This window comes from Suillus discolor (assembly GCF_016758755.1).
Source record: "Suillus discolor strain FC423 chromosome Unknown F5147scaffold_84, whole genome shotgun sequence".
NCBI lineage: Eukaryota > Fungi > Basidiomycota > Agaricomycetes > Boletales > Suillaceae > Suillus > Suillus discolor.
This window is the reverse complement of record NW_024541331.1, coordinates 85,001-104,369: the sequence shown is the minus strand read 5'-3', so window position 1 is coordinate 104,369 and position 19,369 is coordinate 85,001. Positions and strand designations below refer to the sequence as shown.

At 48.2% G+C, this 19,369-nt stretch overlaps 7 protein-coding genes across 7 annotated transcripts; 4 read left to right on the top strand and 3 right to left on the bottom strand.

The window, feature by feature from the left end:
• The first annotated feature begins 364 nt into the window (after window positions 1–364).
• Window positions 365–3,004, top strand: F5147DRAFT_720810 (uncharacterized protein). The gene is made up of 6 exons (XM_041438839.1): window positions 365–1,052; window positions 1,111–1,459; window positions 1,509–1,523; window positions 1,573–1,706; window positions 1,766–2,544; window positions 2,602–3,004. The coding sequence occupies exons 1-6, from the start codon at window positions 776–778 to the stop codon at window positions 2,845–2,847; spliced, it is 1,800 nt and encodes a 599-aa protein (XP_041287226.1). The 5' UTR covers window positions 365–775; the 3' UTR covers window positions 2,848–3,004.
• F5147DRAFT_720808 (uncharacterized protein) lies at window positions 3,005–4,563 on the bottom strand. The gene is made up of 2 exons (XM_041438838.1): window positions 3,876–4,563; window positions 3,005–3,821 (listed from the first exon to the last, which is right to left on the bottom strand). The coding sequence occupies exons 1-2, from the start codon at window positions 4,116–4,118 to the stop codon at window positions 3,177–3,179; spliced, it is 888 nt and encodes a 295-aa protein (XP_041287225.1). The 5' UTR covers window positions 4,119–4,563; the 3' UTR covers window positions 3,005–3,176.
• Window positions 4,564–5,923: 1,360 nt separating this feature from the next.
• On the top strand, window positions 5,924–8,083 carry F5147DRAFT_421141 (actin actin-like protein). The gene is made up of 9 exons (XM_041429739.1): window positions 5,924–6,277; window positions 6,328–6,354; window positions 6,414–6,699; window positions 6,756–7,220; window positions 7,280–7,435; window positions 7,491–7,616; window positions 7,665–7,708; window positions 7,763–7,802; window positions 7,853–8,083. The coding sequence occupies exons 1-9, from the start codon at window positions 6,222–6,224 to the stop codon at window positions 7,946–7,948; spliced, it is 1,296 nt and encodes a 431-aa protein (XP_041287224.1). The 5' UTR covers window positions 5,924–6,221; the 3' UTR covers window positions 7,949–8,083.
• Window positions 8,084–8,260: 177 nt separating this feature from the next.
• On the bottom strand, window positions 8,261–9,586 carry F5147DRAFT_421211 (uncharacterized protein). Its single transcript, XM_041429740.1, has 4 exons — window positions 9,381–9,586; window positions 9,219–9,328; window positions 9,099–9,166; window positions 8,261–9,032 (listed from the first exon to the last, which is right to left on the bottom strand). Exons 1-4 carry the CDS (start codon window positions 9,444–9,446, stop codon window positions 8,335–8,337), a joined length of 942 nt encoding a protein of 313 aa, XP_041287223.1. The 5' UTR covers window positions 9,447–9,586; the 3' UTR covers window positions 8,261–8,334.
• Window positions 9,587–10,196: 610 nt separating this feature from the next.
• Window positions 10,197–14,518, top strand: F5147DRAFT_421070 (uncharacterized protein). Its single transcript, XM_041429738.1, has 14 exons — window positions 10,197–10,322; window positions 10,379–11,167; window positions 11,218–11,251; window positions 11,305–11,405; window positions 11,455–12,080; window positions 12,132–12,243; window positions 12,293–12,390; window positions 12,441–12,651; window positions 12,703–13,027; window positions 13,081–13,305; window positions 13,358–13,424; window positions 13,475–13,545; window positions 13,596–14,097; window positions 14,154–14,518. Exons 2-14 carry the CDS (start codon window positions 10,506–10,508, stop codon window positions 14,237–14,239), a joined length of 3,120 nt encoding a protein of 1,039 aa, XP_041287222.1. The 5' UTR covers window positions 10,197–10,322; window positions 10,379–10,505; the 3' UTR covers window positions 14,240–14,518.
• Window positions 14,519–14,649: 131 nt separating this feature from the next.
• F5147DRAFT_585388 (acyl-CoA dehydrogenase/oxidase) lies at window positions 14,650–17,046 on the bottom strand (the record flags this gene model as incomplete). The annotated part of the gene is made up of 17 exons (XM_041431864.1): window positions 14,650–14,720; window positions 14,773–14,812; window positions 14,863–14,983; window positions 15,038–15,069; window positions 15,125–15,263; window positions 15,311–15,388; window positions 15,447–15,641; window positions 15,691–15,702; window positions 15,753–15,984; window positions 16,031–16,100; window positions 16,158–16,245; window positions 16,292–16,344; window positions 16,399–16,464; window positions 16,515–16,717; window positions 16,776–16,866; window positions 16,919–16,939; window positions 16,999–17,046. The coding sequence occupies 17 exons, from the start codon at window positions 17,044–17,046 to the stop codon at window positions 14,650–14,652; spliced, it is 1,560 nt and encodes a 519-aa protein (XP_041287221.1).
• A 159-nt stretch (window positions 17,047–17,205) lies between these two features.
• On the top strand, window positions 17,206–19,284 carry F5147DRAFT_720779 (uncharacterized protein). The gene has a single exon (XM_041438837.1). The coding sequence runs from the start codon at window positions 17,469–17,471 to the stop codon at window positions 19,161–19,163; it is 1,695 nt and encodes a 564-aa protein (XP_041287220.1). The 5' UTR covers window positions 17,206–17,468; the 3' UTR covers window positions 19,164–19,284.
• The last annotated feature ends 85 nt before the right edge of the window (window positions 19,285–19,369 follow it).

Here is a 19,369-nt window from a genome sequence, read left to right as displayed (position 1 = left end):
CCAGGCACAACCGGTCTGGCAAAACTATTAACAACACCTACCTGCAAATTTTCAAACTCCGTGCTGTACCTCCCAGATCGTGTCACTAGCTACGTGATAGATGGTTTGCATTTTCCTGCTGGCAGAACATAATATATTAACCTCATTGATATGTAGGTTTCGCCGAGGGCCCGGACACCGTCTATTGCACTTCCAGTGGTAACCGGCAAGTGCTATCTTCAAGCACGAATGACTGGCAGCCCGGCGACAATTTCTACATGTTACTGCTCACTTTTGTTGTTCGGTATGTACACATCCTGTAACATATGCCACGTATCTCTCTGCATATATGCATGAGTAGCGTATTTGGCAAATTGACATTATCCAACATCGAACGTCAACTGCACCACGTTCAAACCCGGGAGGGCGGCCGGCGGGTTGGCAGGTCCTCCGTACATGATCGATATCTGAGACTGCAGCGCTGTTTCAGCCATCTCTATCTTTTCACGAAACCGATCGCCCTGGCGAACAACTTGCGATATTCGAATTACCGAACACTCGGAATCAACCGGGCGAACATGGTGATTGGTGCATGCACTGTTATCAGATCAAAATTACATCTCCGCAAGTCTTGGATGAGGTTCTGCTACCCTCCCTTCGCACGAATTCTGCCGTAGACCACCAACCAGTCCCAGTTGGCACAACTCCTGAGTTCTGCTAAGAACACTAGTGACCTCGCATTACTTGGCTCCGATAAAGACACGATAACATCAATATTTCTCTGACAGTTCTCGCAATGCGTTATCAGTCCCTTGCGGCAGCTATGACCCTCGGGTCAGCAGCTCTAGCTCTCCGTACCCAACAATTTCCCGTCAGCACTACTGGAGAAGCTGGCGGTCGACCCTTGAATATCGCCAACTCGAACAATGATAAACTACATTCATTTGGTTTCGGTTCGAAGGTCGAGCAATGGAGTCTTGACGAAGGTCCTGCCGAGAATGCGACAGGGAACTTGATCTTCGACACTGTCCACTCACTTTTACAACACTGGCCAAACACTCGATATCGTAATGGTACGTATCCCTGTCCGCTGCTTTGCTAATGCAGGACAAGTGTTTCATCTTTTTATAGGACATAACGTAATACCAGGAACAATTCCAATAGGTACTTTACTGTATCACGGCACCACCCGCCATGCGATACCCAGTGAGCCCGAATGGACCGCTACAGACCCAGAACATTCTCTTGCTTTTGCTCGTGGAGAGAGGGCTGGCTGGCACCTCACACTGGCAGCAACGCGACCTCTGAAAGTTTTGTACTTTGATGGAAGTAGTGCTGCTAAGGTATCCGAGGGTACAATGGATATACAGGATATAATAGCCTGGGGAGAAGCGCATCCTGAGCGCATCTTGGATGAAAAATCACGGATTACAGATCTCTGTAGGTGGGGAAAAGAGTTCGGAATAGACGGTTTCGCAAGGTTAGTGAGTCATCTCGCTATGGTATATAACTAATTCTCAGATTTCTAGGATGGAAATGGACTTGTGCGCGTGCTCTTATTCTGTGTCGCACTTTCGACTGATGAACTTCCAGTGAGGTTATGTTGTGTGATTTTACGGCCGGTGTCGAAGTAGTATCTTTCCTGCATATCCGGGTCTTATGGGAGGACAAAGACCGGGCCCCTCCGAGTCCGAATCACCCTCCTCCACCACCCGGTCCTGATGTCTGTTAGTGTTTTGTTCTCGTGTTCCAATACGACTGACGTCTCATTTGTCCGTGAGCGCAGGGATTCGCATAGTTGAAGCCATGCACTCCGGCTCATGGCACAATCGCTACCCGGGAGAATCTCGCATTGTGCTCGACCTGGCTGGTCTCGTCTCACTGTACGACATCGCACTGGCACCTTCCCTCGTCCCGGTTCGTGCGGGGCTTGAACGACGGGACCATCGGGTGCTCGGAATCTCATCAGAAGACATATCGCAGTTGATGAGAAAGCTCACCGAAGTCATCAGTCGACCAGACCCGGGCAGCGGTATAAACTGGAAGGTTCTCATCCACGTCATCGTCGATCGATATGCGGATCGGCTCGAGCTCGTGCGGCATCTTCTCAATTTCACCTCATCAGACTCGCAAGAACTTCTTCAGCGAGGGAAGCTCGTGCAGACCCAGCTCCGCGTTATGCTTGCACCATATCTATTAGATGCTACCGTTGTCCCTAGCGCAGACACTCCGGGCCTACATCCATCGCAGTGGGCATCCCCAATGTTCAGGCTATGTGCCACAACACACACTACCGCGATGACATATCAAGTACCCTTAATGACGCCTTCAGAACGCCTGTTGCTCAAGGCCATCGAGGACACAATGAGAGAAATCTGTCGTGTCACTACGAACATGTGGGCTGTTGGTGTCATGAGCGGGCTCGACACTCTTTTCCCCATTGAACTTGATGGGGAGCCTGATGTCACTCAAATAATGAATAACTGGAGACAAGACATCGAGAAGCTGATGTCTTGGTTAGACTGGAGTATATGGATTAAATGCCGACCTGCCTGCGGCCCAGAGGTGGGATCCAAATAACTTTCTGCCTAGCCCACCGGACTAAGCATGATCTACTTGCAGGAAATATGTTATCTTCCTACCTGGCCCCTTAATGCCCCCACGCCATGGCGTCCACGTCAGACTCCGCAGGACCCGCAGAACACTACCGATGCACCAGCAGAAGTAAATCATCTTGCTGATCGAATCGGGCATCCACCAGAAGGTTCAGCGATTGCAGATGCGTTTTCCTCCATTGGGACGCCGATAGAGGAATGGAAGAGGCCTCAGCCGAAGTGTGTCAGGCGCATCCCGCCGTATAAATTTTGATCACGACGGGCTCTCACGTGTATGAACTACATCATTCGTGGAGTTGAGTCATCTGGATATACCTTTTTTCCTGATAGTCCCAGGCCTCCCGAGGTTCACAGACGTGTTTTCTTGCTGGAATGCAAATATTGGTATATGTATTGGATACAACACCTAATGAGGGTATACAATGCAGTTGTATCGTGAAGAATGAACTATAAGTGAAGCATACTTGCACCGCAGGTTTCATGCGACATGGTTTCAAACGGCCGGCGCGGATGCCAAATATGGGTGAACAAGGGAAAACAATAGACTTCGATGTATGCACCATCGGGGCTTTCAACTTTGATTCAAGCAAAGTTGGACCAAGAAATCACAGTCTCTCTCGATTCAGGAGCGTCCAAGCCAGCCTGGAGCATCCCTGCACTGAAGCTGCGAATAGGTCTTTCTACGCTCAGTCCCTTCGTGGGCTTGACGAAGACCCATGCTGGGACAAAACCAAGCTGTACATTGTCTCCGCTACTCTCCACCCTGGCGGAGAGTCGTGAAGGATTGAATATGGATAATGAAGAACGAGAGCGAAGAGAGTTGTTTTGCGCAACGAGGCACCAGCCGTCATCAAACGATTGCAGAATGTGGAGTTGCTCTCCTACACGCGAAAGAGGGAGTTCATCAGGAAGCACTGGTTGGAAGAATTGCCGAACGGATCGGGCTTGATGGGAAGCCGATGATCGTGAAGATTCTCGTGAATGTGAGGAACGCAAGCCAGAAGGAAGTCGAGTGGATGAACGAAAATTACCCAAAGAAACTGACGAACTACGACTTTGGCGCGGATGTGAGGGATTGAGACTAGAGAGTGCACGGGGACGTGGCAAGGGAGCAGCACATGGTGCAGGAACTTCAGAGGAAGAAACATGGTCGTGTCTTGAAGGTCTTGCTATTTGAGCAGGGACAACGGCCTTTTGTGGGAAAACAACAGTCGTCGACTGACTACTGTTTGACAAAGTCAGGAGACCTATATTTAGGGGGTGAAATATTGATTCTTACAGGAACTGGCTGACAGGCTCGTTCATTTCTCGAACAACACCTTGTACATTGAGGAAAGCTGCACCCCGTTCTTCTGCACGCTTTGCCTGCAATTTGCGGCGGAAGAACCTCAATGCAAGCCACAATAGAGAAGTAGCAGCAAGTAAGCCAGCGAGGGTGAATCCGACTATATAAATGGTTTTGCTGATAGGAAGGACGCCTGGAGCATCGTTGGGGTCGGATCTTGAAAGGAGATATGGAGCCATTGCAAGCAATATCAAAAAGCAATTGAAGCTGAAAGAGATTTCGGAGATTTTTCCAGTACAACAGAGTAGATTGGAAGGGTGTCGAGATAACGAGTGCTCGAAGAAAGATCGTGATAAAGAAAGAATGTGAGCAGGCTACAGCTACAAAATATGGAAGAGCCCAAGTTGAACGTGTGATTCGACGTCGACACCCCCTACTCAACTATAAAATAAGGACGTGAGTGGTTGACTCGAAGAGACCTGGATCAGAGAGAACAAACGCACCGAGCCAGCGTAAGCCTATAAGAATCGCGGGCAGATTTACAAGGCAAAAGTAGAAAGAAAATCACCTAACATATTTGAGAACACTCATATGAGACGATGATCTTGTTCCCTGGAAATGATGCGATGAGCGCTGAGCTGCCATACCAATTAATAAGTAAAGTTCGTTTCCAGGGAGGCTAAGTTGTGTAAAGAAATAAGAATATTTTCAAGAAGTTATCTTTAAATTATCAAAATTAAAGCTCTCCACAAGCTTCAATTTCAATTTACCATTTTATTCTTCCTCCCAAATCCTCTTTCCCGTTGTTCTTGACGTGCCTGAGCTCCGGGGAACTTCACAACTTGGTGCTCCAGAGGATACGTGCGCCTGATCAGGAAGTATGTACCGAATTTTCGAGACACTTGATTTATTAATGAAAGAAGGCATACAAAATCCCAACGGCCAGATTCTGTGTTTCAATGCCTGGACCACAACATACAATGGCCATAATTGTTGACTGTCACCTACTGTCGCTGATCAAATCTACGACAATAGCTGATCCAACGAGCTCTATCTACTACCAGGCCACCGCTTGCTGATGCCAAAGGTATGATGAACTTATCTGATTCAAGTTGCCAATTTCGGCCGGGCCTAGTCAGATTCGTCAGTCCCGTATACCATCTATCATCCATAAACTAGTCACCGTGGCGACTTATAGCGAAATGAATGTTGGACAATTGGACATGCACATTCTGCCCCCGTAAAGACGAACCTTCGGCTTCTAGTCGGCTTCCGTGGAAAATGAAGGCTACCGGCATCAGTACCGGTGGCAGGGATCACGCATTATTGCCACCTATCACTCCGACCAGTTTAGATTGCACTAGTACAGTAAGTGCTTTGGCGGCTGGCTACGAATTTCCCGTTATATCTGCACTAACGCTGAAATCATGCAGTGCTCTCAGTGCTGCTATCAGGTGAGATGTTTTGTTTGCCTTTGCCATGCAAGCTTGTCATTTCGGTCTAGATTTACTCCAAACAATACTTTCGCAATTCAGAGGATCACTCCTAGATAGGAGCAACACCAGTGAAGTTGTCTGCACTGCAGGGTCGAATATCAGAACTACCGGACGTCACGCACACAATTGGTACCTTCATCCGCGCAATGCCAAGAACACCACTCACGGGCGTCCCAAAGGGTCCTTACGAATTGAGAACTCAAAAGGTCAGTTGAGAACGATAAGAGCGCGGGAGTCAATGTGAAGGCTTGATGATGCCAAGTCGAGGCCCGGGTCCACGAATGGAATGTTCTATGAACACTGCATACGAGGTCGGCAGGTCACCAACAGGTTGTCAGAAGAAAATGGCGGTTCAAGTTGGCGGCAGTGATATTTCCATACTTACGTTTTGTACAAACATACCGCGAACCGAACATGCAAAGTGCTGTGCAGTACAACTCTGGATCATTTTGCCAAAGATAGTGGTAAATGGAGCATCGGCCCGTCGTCTGAGGTCTTGTCAAGCTTGACCGTTTGAGCACTTTGCCAAACGAAAAAAAAGCTCGGTAATTTGTTGTTGAGCAAGCTCGGTCAATCACGATTCCGACCTACATGCATCTGGCATCATCAATTTTCACAGTTTGTAAAATATTTATACCCAGGGGCCTGCATGTCACCCCATCTACCCTAGTAGCTGAACTATCTTGATGTAGCATCGTCAAATCACAATCCAAGCATTGAAAGTTTTGCAACTCAGTAGGTTATTTGGACACGTTAGGAACGAAAGGCTTTGCCACACAAAGACAAATAGGAATCGCAGCAACCTCAGTGACTTGACAGGGACTCGATAAAGACTTATTTCTAAGGATGTCAGTCCTCGCACCTATCATCTGCGACAATGGAACCGGATACTCGAAGATAGGGTAAGCACGAAACGATCAACTCTGATTCACTTACTCAAGGTCGATCGCAGCTTCGCAGGAAATTCTGATCCATCATAGTGAGTCTCACCATCCCATACAAGATCGCACCTGTCAGACGCGCTTTGTATGACTCCAGCGTTTTCCCCACTGCAATTGCTACACGCGGGCCTGCTTCTCAACCTACTCGTGGTGGTCCTCCAATTCCTTCGAAACCTGGAAATGTCGCATCGAAACGCGGTGTTGAAGACCTCGACTTCTTCATTGGAGACGAAGCCCTTGCCAATGCGAAGACACCTGGTTATGGAGTTCACTATCCCATTCGCCATGGCATGATCGACAACTGGGATCACATGGAACGATACTGGGAACAAACGATATTCAAGTATCTACGGGCTGAACCAGAAGATCATTACTTCCTTTTGGTATGACATCATTTCGTATCACACGTTCCAAAAATCCTGATTATCGCCTCTTGTAGACTGAACCTCCACTTAACCCTCCAGAAAACAGAGAGCAGACAGCCGAAATCTTCTTTGAGTCGTTCAATATCAAGGGTCTCTACATCGCTGTACAGGCTGTGCTCGCCCTTGCCGCATCCTGGACATCCAACCGTGCCACAGACAGGACACTCACTGGCACCGTCATTGATTCGGGAGATGGTGTCACGCACGTCATCCCTTGCGCGGAAGGGTACGTCATTGGAAGTGCCATTAAACACATCCCCATCGCTGGTCGTGATATATCACAATTCGTGCTCAACTTATTGCGTGAGCGTGGTGAAATGGCTGCCGTTCCACCAGAAGATCAGCTGCGGGTTGCCAGCAGAGTGAAGGAAAACTACAGCTACACGTGCCAGGACATAGTCAAAGAGTTTCGGAAATACGACGCGGAACCCTACAAATACTTTGAGAGATATGAGGGTGAGCATAGTGTTACCGGCAGAGTTAGTTTCCATTTTCGAACGTGTTTCACCAGTTATTGAATGCACGTTGTTTTCACTAGAAATATTCCATTGATGTGGGCTATGAACGCTTTCTGGCCCCGGAGATCTTCTTCAACCCGGAGATCTACTCTTCCGACTTCCTTACACCTCTCCCGGACATTGTTGATGATGTGATTCAAGCGTCTCCGATTGATGTTCGTCGTGGCTTATACAAGGTGACCCGTTCTCTCGGCTTCTCATTTGGTCTGCATTTTAATTCCGACTATGCAGAATATAGTTCTCTCTGGAGGTTCCACCATGTTTCAGCACTTTGGTCAGCGTCTCAAGAGAGACCTAAAGCAGCTGGTTGATCGCAGACTTGAGGCTAGCGTCGTTTCAAGTGGCAGTACTACCAAGGTCGGCGTCCAACAATTTTGTTTTCTCCATTTCCTAACGGAACAATAGTCATCTGGTGTCGATGTGGATGTAATTTCACACAAGCGCCAACGGTGAGAATCATGTTCTTCATATATATTCCACACCATAACTAACTTCCTCTCAAGATATGCCGTGTGGTTTGGTGGCTCCTTGCTTGCATCATTGGTAAGGATTGTTTCAAACTAAGTTTCATCAAATTTTAACCATCATTCCAGCCCGAGTTCTATACGTCTTGCCACACAAAGGCGCAGTACGATGAAATCGGCCCGAGCATTTGCAGACGGTACCAAATATTCGGTAGTGCTACATAAGCTGCAAACCAACGGATTGTTGTTCACTGTTCAGACATATACCGACCCGGGTTGAAAATCGATAATCGTATTGAATGCCGAACGATGCACTGATGTTCTTCACCAAACACACCAGAATGACATTAAAAGTTTTTTTTGTATACAACAAGGTACAAGTTCTAGTTCCGCAAGGCACGAGTAGCTCGGTCACCAAAGAATACCGCAAACTGTGGTCGCACTCTGCGATGAATGCCGGATGAGGGCATCCGCATGGTTGATACTATCTATTGATAACGAATCGCTGCCAACGGAATCTGCCAAAAATATTGGTCGTGGCGCATGTCATCGATGACTTGTCATGAAGATATCTACAATTTTTTACGTCGCCAATGCTGGGCGGTAGACAATCAAGGCAGCTTCCAACGGATAACGCTAGGTTGACGTTGGGGATTCGCAAAGCACGATGGGTACGCACTGGGGAATTGTACTGCAGGGATCGGGGGTGTTTGGCTGTTATCGGGTGGGGAAGTTGGAGGTTGCAGATCCCCCTGAGCCGAGGTGTCAAATGTCCGAGTCGTACGCAAAGGGCGAGTAAGCCAGTAAGACCGTCGTCCCTCTTGTATGGACGTGAGAGAGATCTTGTGTGCAGTTCCTCGTCGTTTGACAGATGCATGAGAGACAGACTTCGGGGAGGTGTTTCCTACTTTGGAGTTGCACGGATCTTCATCGTTTTTTTGGTCCTGGGCATGTCCATCAGAACGCACATCGGAAGGTGCCAAAGCATGCGTGAGCCACGCGAGCAATACATCGTCTTGTCGCGGACGTCCCAGACCTGTAAGCTGACGCCGTTTCCTGGCTATCTTTGGAGAATCTTCCTGTTCCAGGGAGCTATAGAATCGTGTTGTCTTTGTTTTCCGTCCAAGTTGTGGTGGACAGTGTCTGGCCAATGCTGCGAGTGCCGCAGTCACAGGGGACTGCGAGCGCTGGAACGCTGCTTCTCCTTCGGAGGCATCAATATCAGAATCCTGTCGGGAGCGGATGCCGGACGGAGTTTCTCCTTCAGAAGCAGAATCCTGCTTGGAGCGGATGTCAGACGGAGTTTCTCCTACAGGGGTATCCGAAAAGCCTGATCAGCGAAGGTGCTCAGATCTAGATCTACACAGCAGCTTACCTGAACCTTGAGGGACTGAAATAATTTCCAGTGTTTCGCCTCCGACGGAGCAATTGTCGTTGTATTTTCTTTTTAGGTGACAATCGTCAGTAAAAGACGCCGTGTGTGACAGGAACGTACCTTTCGTCACCTGCAGCAGTAATATCGTCATCCATTTCGTCCTCATGCGTGGCAACAGAGCCTGACCAAAACATGTGGAGATAACGACCGGAGAGAAGTCGCAGGGTTTTCTATTCGGGACGGTTAGTCGGCGCAAGAATGCAACTTGAAGGTTAGGCGTACGAAAATTGGTGGAGAAGCTTCAACACTGCCACCAGCGTTATTTTGGGAGAGTGAAGATTGCATCATTGGGTGTGAGGTATCATGCCTTCGTTAACGGGCCATTTTATAACCGACAGGTGTGGAGAGTGGCATCGTTGAGAGCAAGCAATTGACAATGGGCGGTATAGTAGTAGCAGTCCACAAGTGTAAATTTTCAACTATGAACGTACCTGGTGGATTATTGTCGAAAATACTGTATGAGCTAAAATTGTGACAAGTGCCACACACGAAACGGGCAAGCGTGTTTCGTGTCATGCAAAGCAGCTGACTTTACCCCGACCTTCGAGAGTAACTGTGGTGCTTGGACTCAGGTTTGGTACCGCGCCAAAGTAACTGAAACTGTGGAAAAGCAAGTAAATGCTATGAATGGTTGCTTTTCAAAAAAAAACCCCATATCAAGTGCGACACCACGGGGCCCGAGCGCTTTGATGGCACGGCCAACGAAATACAACAGATACGTTAAATCATGGGGTACTTGTGTTTCAAATTCTTGAATCGCGATGCTTTTCGGAGGCGGGTTGAAGGAGTCGGCGGGTACGGAGAGCGCTGCACTGGAAAACCGGGGAAGAGTACCTGACAAGCAAGCTATACGACTTCGATCGCCCAATGGAATATCCGCGGCAGCGCAAAGGCCAAATGTGAGGTCAACTGGTTGCGAAAGCAACCGAAAAGCAGTGAATCAATTTAATTTGAACTTCGAGCAAAGTGACCTAGCACTGCCACGGAGCACTGCTTTGCAAGGGTCGACCGTAGGGCTCATTGAATGATCTTGAATATAAACAAACGTCTGCCGCACCAACGTCGATGGTCACTTGTCTTCACTGGCATTGATTCAGGGCTAACTCACTACTAGTTGTAGATCATACAACAACGGTCCGCCTACTGCCGACTTGCCATTTAGCCGTGAGTTCACTCTCCCATAACGGTGTCTTCAATTCTCATGTACTTTGACTTATTAGTATAACCCTTTAAAAGTACCCCGTGTTCTTTACAAGGGCTCATCTCTTCGATCCGTGCATTACGTCCGGTTGAGCTCGTCGGCCTGAGCACAGTCATTCCGTGGCTATTTGACAGTTATCGTCTACGATGTCTAATTCTGTTCACGATATGAGCCCTAACGCCTCTTTTTGGGATCATCGCAACCGACTCGCTACGGGCCAACAGCACCTGTTGCTTGAAGATGAGGACCCGTATCTCCTTACAGCTCAAGATACCCCCCAAATATTTCTACAACCACAGAGGCATTCTGGTGCTCAGCGCCTTCTCAACGGTTCTTTATCTCAATACAATTCAAATGCGTCAAATCAATATGATTCAGCTTCTGTCTACCAACAGTCCTCTCCTTCCTTTGCAACATCACCTAATATGACTTCGAACCTAAATCAATCATTGAATCCCGTCTCGACCACATTCACATTCGCTCCACCAGATTATAATGCTAATTCCGCTCGTCCCGGATATCAGACTGCATTCCAATCAGGAATGAACGCTTCAAGCGCTCCGGGCGCGCACAACCAACTTTCCGCAACATCCGTCGCCTCTTCGGGTCCTGGGTTTCCTATGCAGTTCCCTTACACTCACCAACTACCTATTCGCCAATCTGAGATCCAGTCGCAGATCATAGACAGTATGCACGCAACTATGGCCCAGCAATCAAAACGCCATAGAAGCGACGACGATGGCCACCATACTCGAACTGTGGTACCTGACCCACATGAACTGCTAGAGCCTGCGGACAAACGGAAACCGTGCGCTCTCCAGTTAATTCCGTCATGATATCCAAACTCACACATCACAGAACAGGTGCTTGTGGTCGATGCAAAAGCCTGAAGGTACGTGGGTATGATTCAACATCATTTTAGATAACAAGACACGTCCACCATAGGTCCGATGTGAATTCAGGGGCGATAATGACACCTGCAAAAGGTGCACAAGTGCCGGTCAGGAATGTGTCATTCCAGGACGCAAACCACGCCGAACCCCACCGTACGTGCTCACTTGGTTTTCACCTGAGCAAGTTAAGACATTGCATTAGAAAACGAGAGCACCTTTTGAACCAGATTCGTGAACAAGCTGCTCAAATTCAGGAGCTTATGGCTCAGCTCGATATTACCAACCGACAAGTTGCACCGGCCTCAGTTAGCAGTTCTTCGACCACTACGATACCAGTGTCCCCATCATCCTCCATCGATCTTCATTCTCCTACTCTCGATCCTAACACCCCGGCAGATTCCGCTCCACCCAAACCGGAAGTGCAGGATTGGCTTGCAAAAGCCCGTGCCTCAATTGACACTTTTGGTGGCTTAATTGCCCTTGGCGGTACAACGAATTCCATGCTCCTTGATGAGGACTCTGGGAAGTCTGATAGCGATGAGGAAGTGCACAGTTTTGATGTCGAAGACGACGACACCGATGACGAAGGTGATGGATATGCCACTGCAGAGGAAGGCGGACGCAGCCGTCGCTCACAGTCAAGGGAAAGGCACTCGCCGACTGCGCTAGCCAAGAAGGAGCTTGCTGATATGAAGTTGGGCATCCTCCCCCACGCAGATAGTCCATTTGGTTTGATGGCCCACATGGCCAACCGTACTAGAGGAAAGAGTGCGGAACCAGAACCTCAGGACGCTGTTGGTGTAGCAAACGCTGACTTTTTCAGACCATGTAAGCACATGCTTTGATTCAGTATATGCTTCAAGTCCTTATCTTTTCTAGCTCCTGCTCCCGACCCTGTCCGGTCGAATCCTTCAATTAGTAGCCAGCATCTTCCTCACATTCTCACTCGCGAGATTGTTACTCTAGAAGACGTCGAGAATCTGTTCAAACTGTGAGTTTTAATATCTTCATGTGTACGATTCCTTGTTAAAAGTGCTCAGATATTTTGATAAAATGAACCCGTCAACATCATTGATGGACCCCGTTCTTCATACTCCACAGTACGTGGTTATGAGAAGCCCTTTCCTCTTCACTGTCGGTGAGCCGATCTGAGCTGCATTCTCTTCTCGTGTTGACTTTTGTGCTCAGTGTGTGCTGTCGCTTCTCGGTTCTACACTCAACGTCCAGGTCTATACGCGGAAGTAATGCGCTACGCACAGCTCGCCGCGGGCACTGCGCTTATCACCGGACCCAAGAACGAGGAGATGTGTCTTGCTTACCTACTACTACAGCTTTATCCTGTTCCCTCACGACGCTGGGAAGAGGATCGTAGCTGGGTGTACCTTGGTGTCGCAATTCGGTAGGGATCTCTTTCCGCTATGTCTCACGGCATCTTTTTACGTTGTTCTAGACTGGCCCAGGACCTCAACCTGAATAGGCCTACAGCCACAACGCCCCTGAATGAGCACCACGCTCGTGTACTCCTCAATCGCACGCGTGTCTGGATCAACTGCTTTAACTTGGATCGGTCAACAGGGTCTCAGTACGGCAAAGCGCCCATTATTCCTAATTCTGACTATATTGCAAATCATTTGCACGATTGGTGGGGCTCCTCCAAGTATAATGTCGAGGACTTCGACATTCACATCTGTATCTACTCCATGGAGCTCAATATTGGCGCAAAATTCATGGAGAAGATTCGCAGCGATCCAAACCACCCTACCGGACTCAACAAGGTACGTGTTCATTTGTTCCCACGATCCCTTCGCCAAAACTGACAGATTCGAAGTCTACCAATTTCACTCAGATTGCTAGTGAAACCGATGACGAACTGGCTAGTGTCGGCGCACATTGGTTTCATCAACTAGATAGCATCGAACCGAAGAGCGCCATGTTTATTTTCCGCACTGGTCTTTTGAAAATGGTTTTCAGCTATGCCCGTTTAGTCGTCCTTTCTTCTGGCCTGCAGCATGCCAAAGAAGATCACTTGGATGAAAATTCATTTTTAATGAGGGTCAGTCTTTACTCATGATTTCTTCTCATTTTCGTTGTCTCATTTCTTCCAGTGTTTTACGAGGGCATCCGACGTCATCCATGCTTTTGTTCACCGATTGTACACTACCGAAGAAGATAGTAAGTTGCGTATTTCATGGATCCTATCATCTCATGTCACTGGCCGACAGGAGTTCTTCTACGCCACGCACCCGAATCGCAATATGTATTTGTTACGTTTGCTGGCGCCTTCCTCGTTAAAGTACGTTCCTTGCTATGCTCACTTTTCAGTACGTAACATTTTCCGCACAGCTTTTGCAACTCAAGTACGCGCAGTACTTTACGTATGAGAAACGGGTCGAAATTCGGGACCTCGTGCAAAAAACGATTGATCTCCTCGGGGCGGCGGACGTAGCTCTTGACGAGAAGCACGGACCTTCCATATACTCTCGTTTCCTGGCCGGCCTACTTGCTAGTCCTGCGGTCAGGATCGACCTGACACCAACCTTGACTAGCCCCGGTAGCCACAAACGAGCGCGCAAGTCGAAGATCACGCCTACCAAGACTCGTGGTGGTCTAGTCGCAGATATCTCTACATCTGCTGACTATCCATCTCCATCCTCTGCCAACTCCGGTTCTCCTTCTCCTTCATACACGTACACAGGTGCGGAAAGCTTTTCGGGAGCCCAGCTGCAAAACGACACGACATCATCTGAAATGTTCCATGGCCCGTTACCGATCACTTTGGACGCCGATCTTTTAGAGTCGGCACAGATCATGACTGATCCTTTGTGGCATGATACCTTAGTCCCTGGTACGTCTGACACTATCACTGTTGAAGTTCGTCTTTACTGACCACGCCCGATGCAGGTTTCCAGTGGATGAATCAAATGTCATACACTTCTGTAAGCCAAGATTATTCAATGTACGAGCCACACTTTGGTTCGATGACATGAGCGTCTTCGCCGTACTTTCTGTATCGTTTCAGTGCTATGTTATTGTTGTATGTGGTACTGTTGTTTGCTTTTGCGTTTTGCTCTCGTGTATTATGCTCTAGGCTTCGAGGCATGACATGTCAGACATGCGGTTCTGTATTAGAATTAAAATTGTATTCTTGGAATCCCCCGCGTCCACTGGTGGCTCAGTTGCACGCATATGCAATCTACGCTGGTACGGCAATACTAATTGTCATCATATCAATGTTGATAAGAAAGAGGACCCCCATTGAAATCCTAGTCAACCACCCTTCCGATGATAGATCGGCCCTCCCTAGTGATTCGACGAGTTATGCAAAAAAATACAGTATCCATGCCAGTTTTGCTATAAATATTAAGTGAAGTGCAAGACAACGTAAGCTTCCTAATTATCAAAGCCGGGCATTCTTTGGCATGGCCCTCATGGCTTGTCGAACACCAAGATCAGAAAGGACGTCCTCCGCTAGGGAACATAAGCAAGTGAATTCATGTATAAATCCATGAAAGGAACTTACCACCTCCCAACAATGCATCGAAAGTCACAGTGCGATGATACTGCAAAGGCGCCAGTAAGATAATGATAGTCGCTGGAAAGTTTGACTTACGTGTTCGATGAACCTCCCCATACCTGTCCGTGTGATACCACGGCCACCAAATATCTGAACAGCATCTTTTGCGGTCTCCTGTGCGCACCGCGTGCTATAGCTCTTCAAAAAGGCGATTTGACTAAGGGACAAAATCATCAGTGGCAGTTAAACAGAGCACATATCCACCACCTACCCAGCGAGCTTCTGGGATTGTTGTTTGTATGTCTAAACATCTCGTAAGTATGCGGCAGGAGAATGAGAGTGGCGAGCTTGTTCTTACCATATGACACATCTGGTAAGTGATGTTTTCCAGCCAACTCTGTACACTCTCCGTCCGTGCTATCATTGCAGCAAGCTTGGAGCGAATTACAGCTTGTGATATCAAGGGCTTCCCAAAAGCCTTCCGTTGAGTCGCCCATCTAAATTGACTGTAAGAAGGGGATACAAGATGATGGATTCGACATACTTCAGACACTCCTCAACAATACTACGCTGGCTGCGAGCGGAACTACAACACATGACCCATCGTTCGTGGTTGAAGTTGCTACGACGGAAATGAGTATTCAAGCTCAAGTTTCACATTACACGCCATTGTTACATACCTCAAAATGACAAAAATTCCTCCGCCTTCCTCACCAAGGGTGTTCTCAACAGGGACTCGGACGTTGTCGAAGGTAATGTAGGCTGTGCCTGCCGTTGTTGAATAGCTTGTTTTGATTTGCCGCGTTTCTACGCCAGGTCCGCGCTCGATAAGAATGACAGTGAGACCATCCTCAGTCTTGCAGCCTACAGTGAAGCTAAAAAGGACGTTCAAATTTGCCGCTGAGAGTTGGTAATCATACCCACTAGTCTGCGAAACTACGCAAAACGCGTTCATGAGTAGTTCAGAACGACCCTTGGTTACTCACGTAGCATTGGTGATCCATTTCTTGGTTCCATTTACAATCCATTCCTTGCCATCCTCGCTTTTGACTGCAGTCGTTTGTAAACCCATAACATCGCTTCCAGCCTGGGCCTCCGAAATGGCGAGGCAAATGAACTTCTTGCCGGCGAAGACTTCAGGCACAACGCGAGCCTTCAGTGCTTCCGAGCCAAAATTGAGGACCGGTGGCAATCCAATCACCTTCCCTCCCATTAAACCTATGCATATTGAGTAGCCACCGCCGCCTACATGAGTAACACTTACCATCTCCATATCCTCGTGCACCACATCGTGCAATTTCTTGAGTAATAATGAGTTCGTGGAAATAGTTAAACTATGAAAGCAGCCAGGTCAGGATGAGACGAAGAATTCAGGGTATGGTTGCACTTACCTCCTCGGGTTTCACGAGACCATTCATCAAGGATAATCCTTGAAGGTGCTTTCCTGGACCCATACGCATTGCGTGCAAGTTCACCGCACTATACAGAAATAAGAACATGAACGCTGAGAAGTAGATTAACATACGCCATCTGGTCGATTACGCTTTGACTGGGTCGCTTGCCGTCCTCTTCGCGAGCCTATCGCGGAAATTGGATCAGGCACGGGTGATGAAAGAAATCCTGATGTCTCACTTGTGCATCCTCATAAATGAACTCGTCAGCAAAGCGACGCATGGCCTGTTGGAATTTCCTATGGTTCTGTGTAAAGTTCAGAGAAGAGCCCCAGAAAAACGACTGTGGCAACTCACGTCGGTGTAGTAAGGGCTGTGGTACCCTTGTGACAGCCAGGTAGGCTCTGCGTACGGGACATCACTGAGTTCTCCGACAATTCGGCTGTATATAACAGGTTGTTCGCCTTGAATAGTACCAATCTGAAGGCGTTGGTATTGAGGTCGCTCCAAAACTTCATGACGATGCAAGCCGTAGAACGCCTCCGTGGCATCCTGGCCAGCTGAAGAACAAATTCCGTTTGAAACTGTCATGCATGGCTATCACGGAAGGCATCATACCAATTTCCCCATCCATCAAGACAGATATCCCTCCAGGATGCAAGTCTTTGAATCGGGACAGATTATAAACCTTTGCGTCAATGACCACCCACTAAAATGATGACTGTTCGGATCAGTAACAGTTCAAGATACATAACACATACCAAGTCATCTGGCTTGTTATGCTACATCTCCGCAACGGTCTCAGCAAGTAGTATCTCAGGGCCTTGCACTTTCGACGCACCTCAGCAACCTCCTCCAGAGTGAATTGTTTCAGTTCTTTGGCGGCCATGGGAGCAGATAAGTCTTGAGTAGAAGACCCTGTCAGAACTGTCACCATCTTATACGGGCATAGTCAATTTCACGTGTTTGTCCAATTCGGTGAAGCGAGCCGGCTCGGAGCATGTGAATGCGATGAACCAAACTGGTACTGATTACCCATTCTCGCTTCTCATCTTGTGCCATCAGCTGCCATCGTGGACATAGCCTCTCGCGACGTTGTGCTACCGGCCAAGGTACTGTATACTTTAGTGTCTGTTATTTTCTGATCTGTCTGACGACAATCATTGATTACACGACACAAAGTTGACCCCGGCAATCACTGCTAGTCAACAGCAAGCTGCTTATTGTTTTTGCGTAAAACATCCGTCAGTAGCCTTCTGGCTTGCTGGTATCCGTAAAGCAACTGATGGATGATGGGGCTTCTCAGAAACCATGAGTTCAACGAGCCCAGCCTCTTTTCTTGACGATGATTCCCAGAGAGAGCTGGACGACCTTAATAAACGAATTAACGCCCTACAAGAGAGGAAGCACGCCCTAACGTTTGAAGCCTTTCAAGTCCACACCACCATACGCACTCTTCAAAGTCGTGCTGCTCATATTACGAACAAGACTGCTCCTGTATCTCGTCTTCCATCAGACGTACTTGCCATCATCTTCGAGGAGAGCCGGCGACCACTCATACCTTGGAGTAATATAGTAAAGCGCCCACTCTCTCCCGAGGTGCAGTTATCCCACGTTTCATCTAGATGGCGGGAAGTAGCACTTTCAACCCCTGCTTTGTGGACAACCATCAGGTTCCCGATTTTGCACAAAGAGGCTGCTGCTATGGCATATCTCCAGCGGTGCAATCAAGCGCCCCTCCATGTTCACATAGGCCCGAGAATTTCTGATCCAGATTCTCTGCGCTTTATTGCCGCGCAATTTGTATCCCGACTGAATCAGATTCGTGAGCTCACTTTCGACACCGACGAGCGCCAGGAACTTTGTGCATTGTTTCCCTTGTTTGCAGACGTACCTGCTTCGACCCTAAGAAGACTGAAGATCTGTTGCAATGATACTCGGGGCGCTTCTGGTGTTGTTCCCCGTCTCGATATTTTCAAAGCAGGAGCACCACTCTTGTCTGACATACGCCTTAGCGCCCTTACAGTCGGACTGCCCCAGTGTTCTGCAACCACCCTGCATCTTGAACCGCAACCTGGACCCGGAAATCCTTTGTCCAGACTCGCTTTCCTCGATATTCTTGCTCCCCTATCAGCTACCCTTACCATCCTACATTTGAAAGGGTTCATTAGCGGATTTCACCAGGAGCCTGGTAGCGCGCCTGTTGAACTGCCTGCCCTAAAGGAGTTATTAGTATACGGCAATACCCTGAACCACGGATTCAACGTTTTCCGCAACATCTCCACTCCTGCCATTACAACCTTGTCCCTTATCAATGTTAGACGACAGGGCTTGTCTTCAATCCACAAATTTATTACCAGGACATCTCCAGAGCACTTCCAACATCTCCGCACATTACGATACATAAACTGCGATATTGACGATGATCTCGACGTTTACCTGCCCCACGCAACATCTGCTCTCACTGAACTTGCTGTGTCTGTCAAGCATCACACTCATCTCTTGCGACTTCTGCTGAACAGCGATAGACAAGCTGCCCTTCATGGGGTCCCTCCATTGTGGCGCAATCTCCATACTTTGACTCTTCACGTTTCCAAGCCTTTGGACCGAGAAAGAGAGGATGTGGACTCCGACGAAGAAGATGACCCGCCCCCAACGATGGGACTACTATTGGAGGTAGTGCAGGAGAGGAGAGCGGTGGGCAGGCCTCTTGACCTTCTCCGGATCGAGGGCCCGCACGCTCGTTCATTCTATGAGGAGTTTACAACTCTCCTCGTGAAAACACACGAAGAACTTCACACCGAACTCTTTTCGGCATCTTTGCCTTCTTCAGTCGACGTTCAGGATTCAGAAATGGATTGGGCGTTTGTTGCTTACTACATTGGAAACCAATATCGTCTTTTCATGTTCAAGAAGCATCAACAGTTTGCTCCCCACGGTACTCCAGCTATCCATCCGGGGCTTCCAGTCATGGCATACCCTTCAACACATGCACAGGTTCCATAGAAAGATTTTTTTCATTCTAAACGGGACTTGATCCTCAGCTTTGTTGCTCGTTATCTGTAATTTACTGTACTTCGACATGATTTCACATACCTAGGGCAACGGTCATATAAAAGCACAGCCACCGGAACAGATGAACTTGAAATGATACGCCCACTTCCGTTAGATCATATGGCACCACTGTGATGGGGCCAGACCGTAGCCGCCGC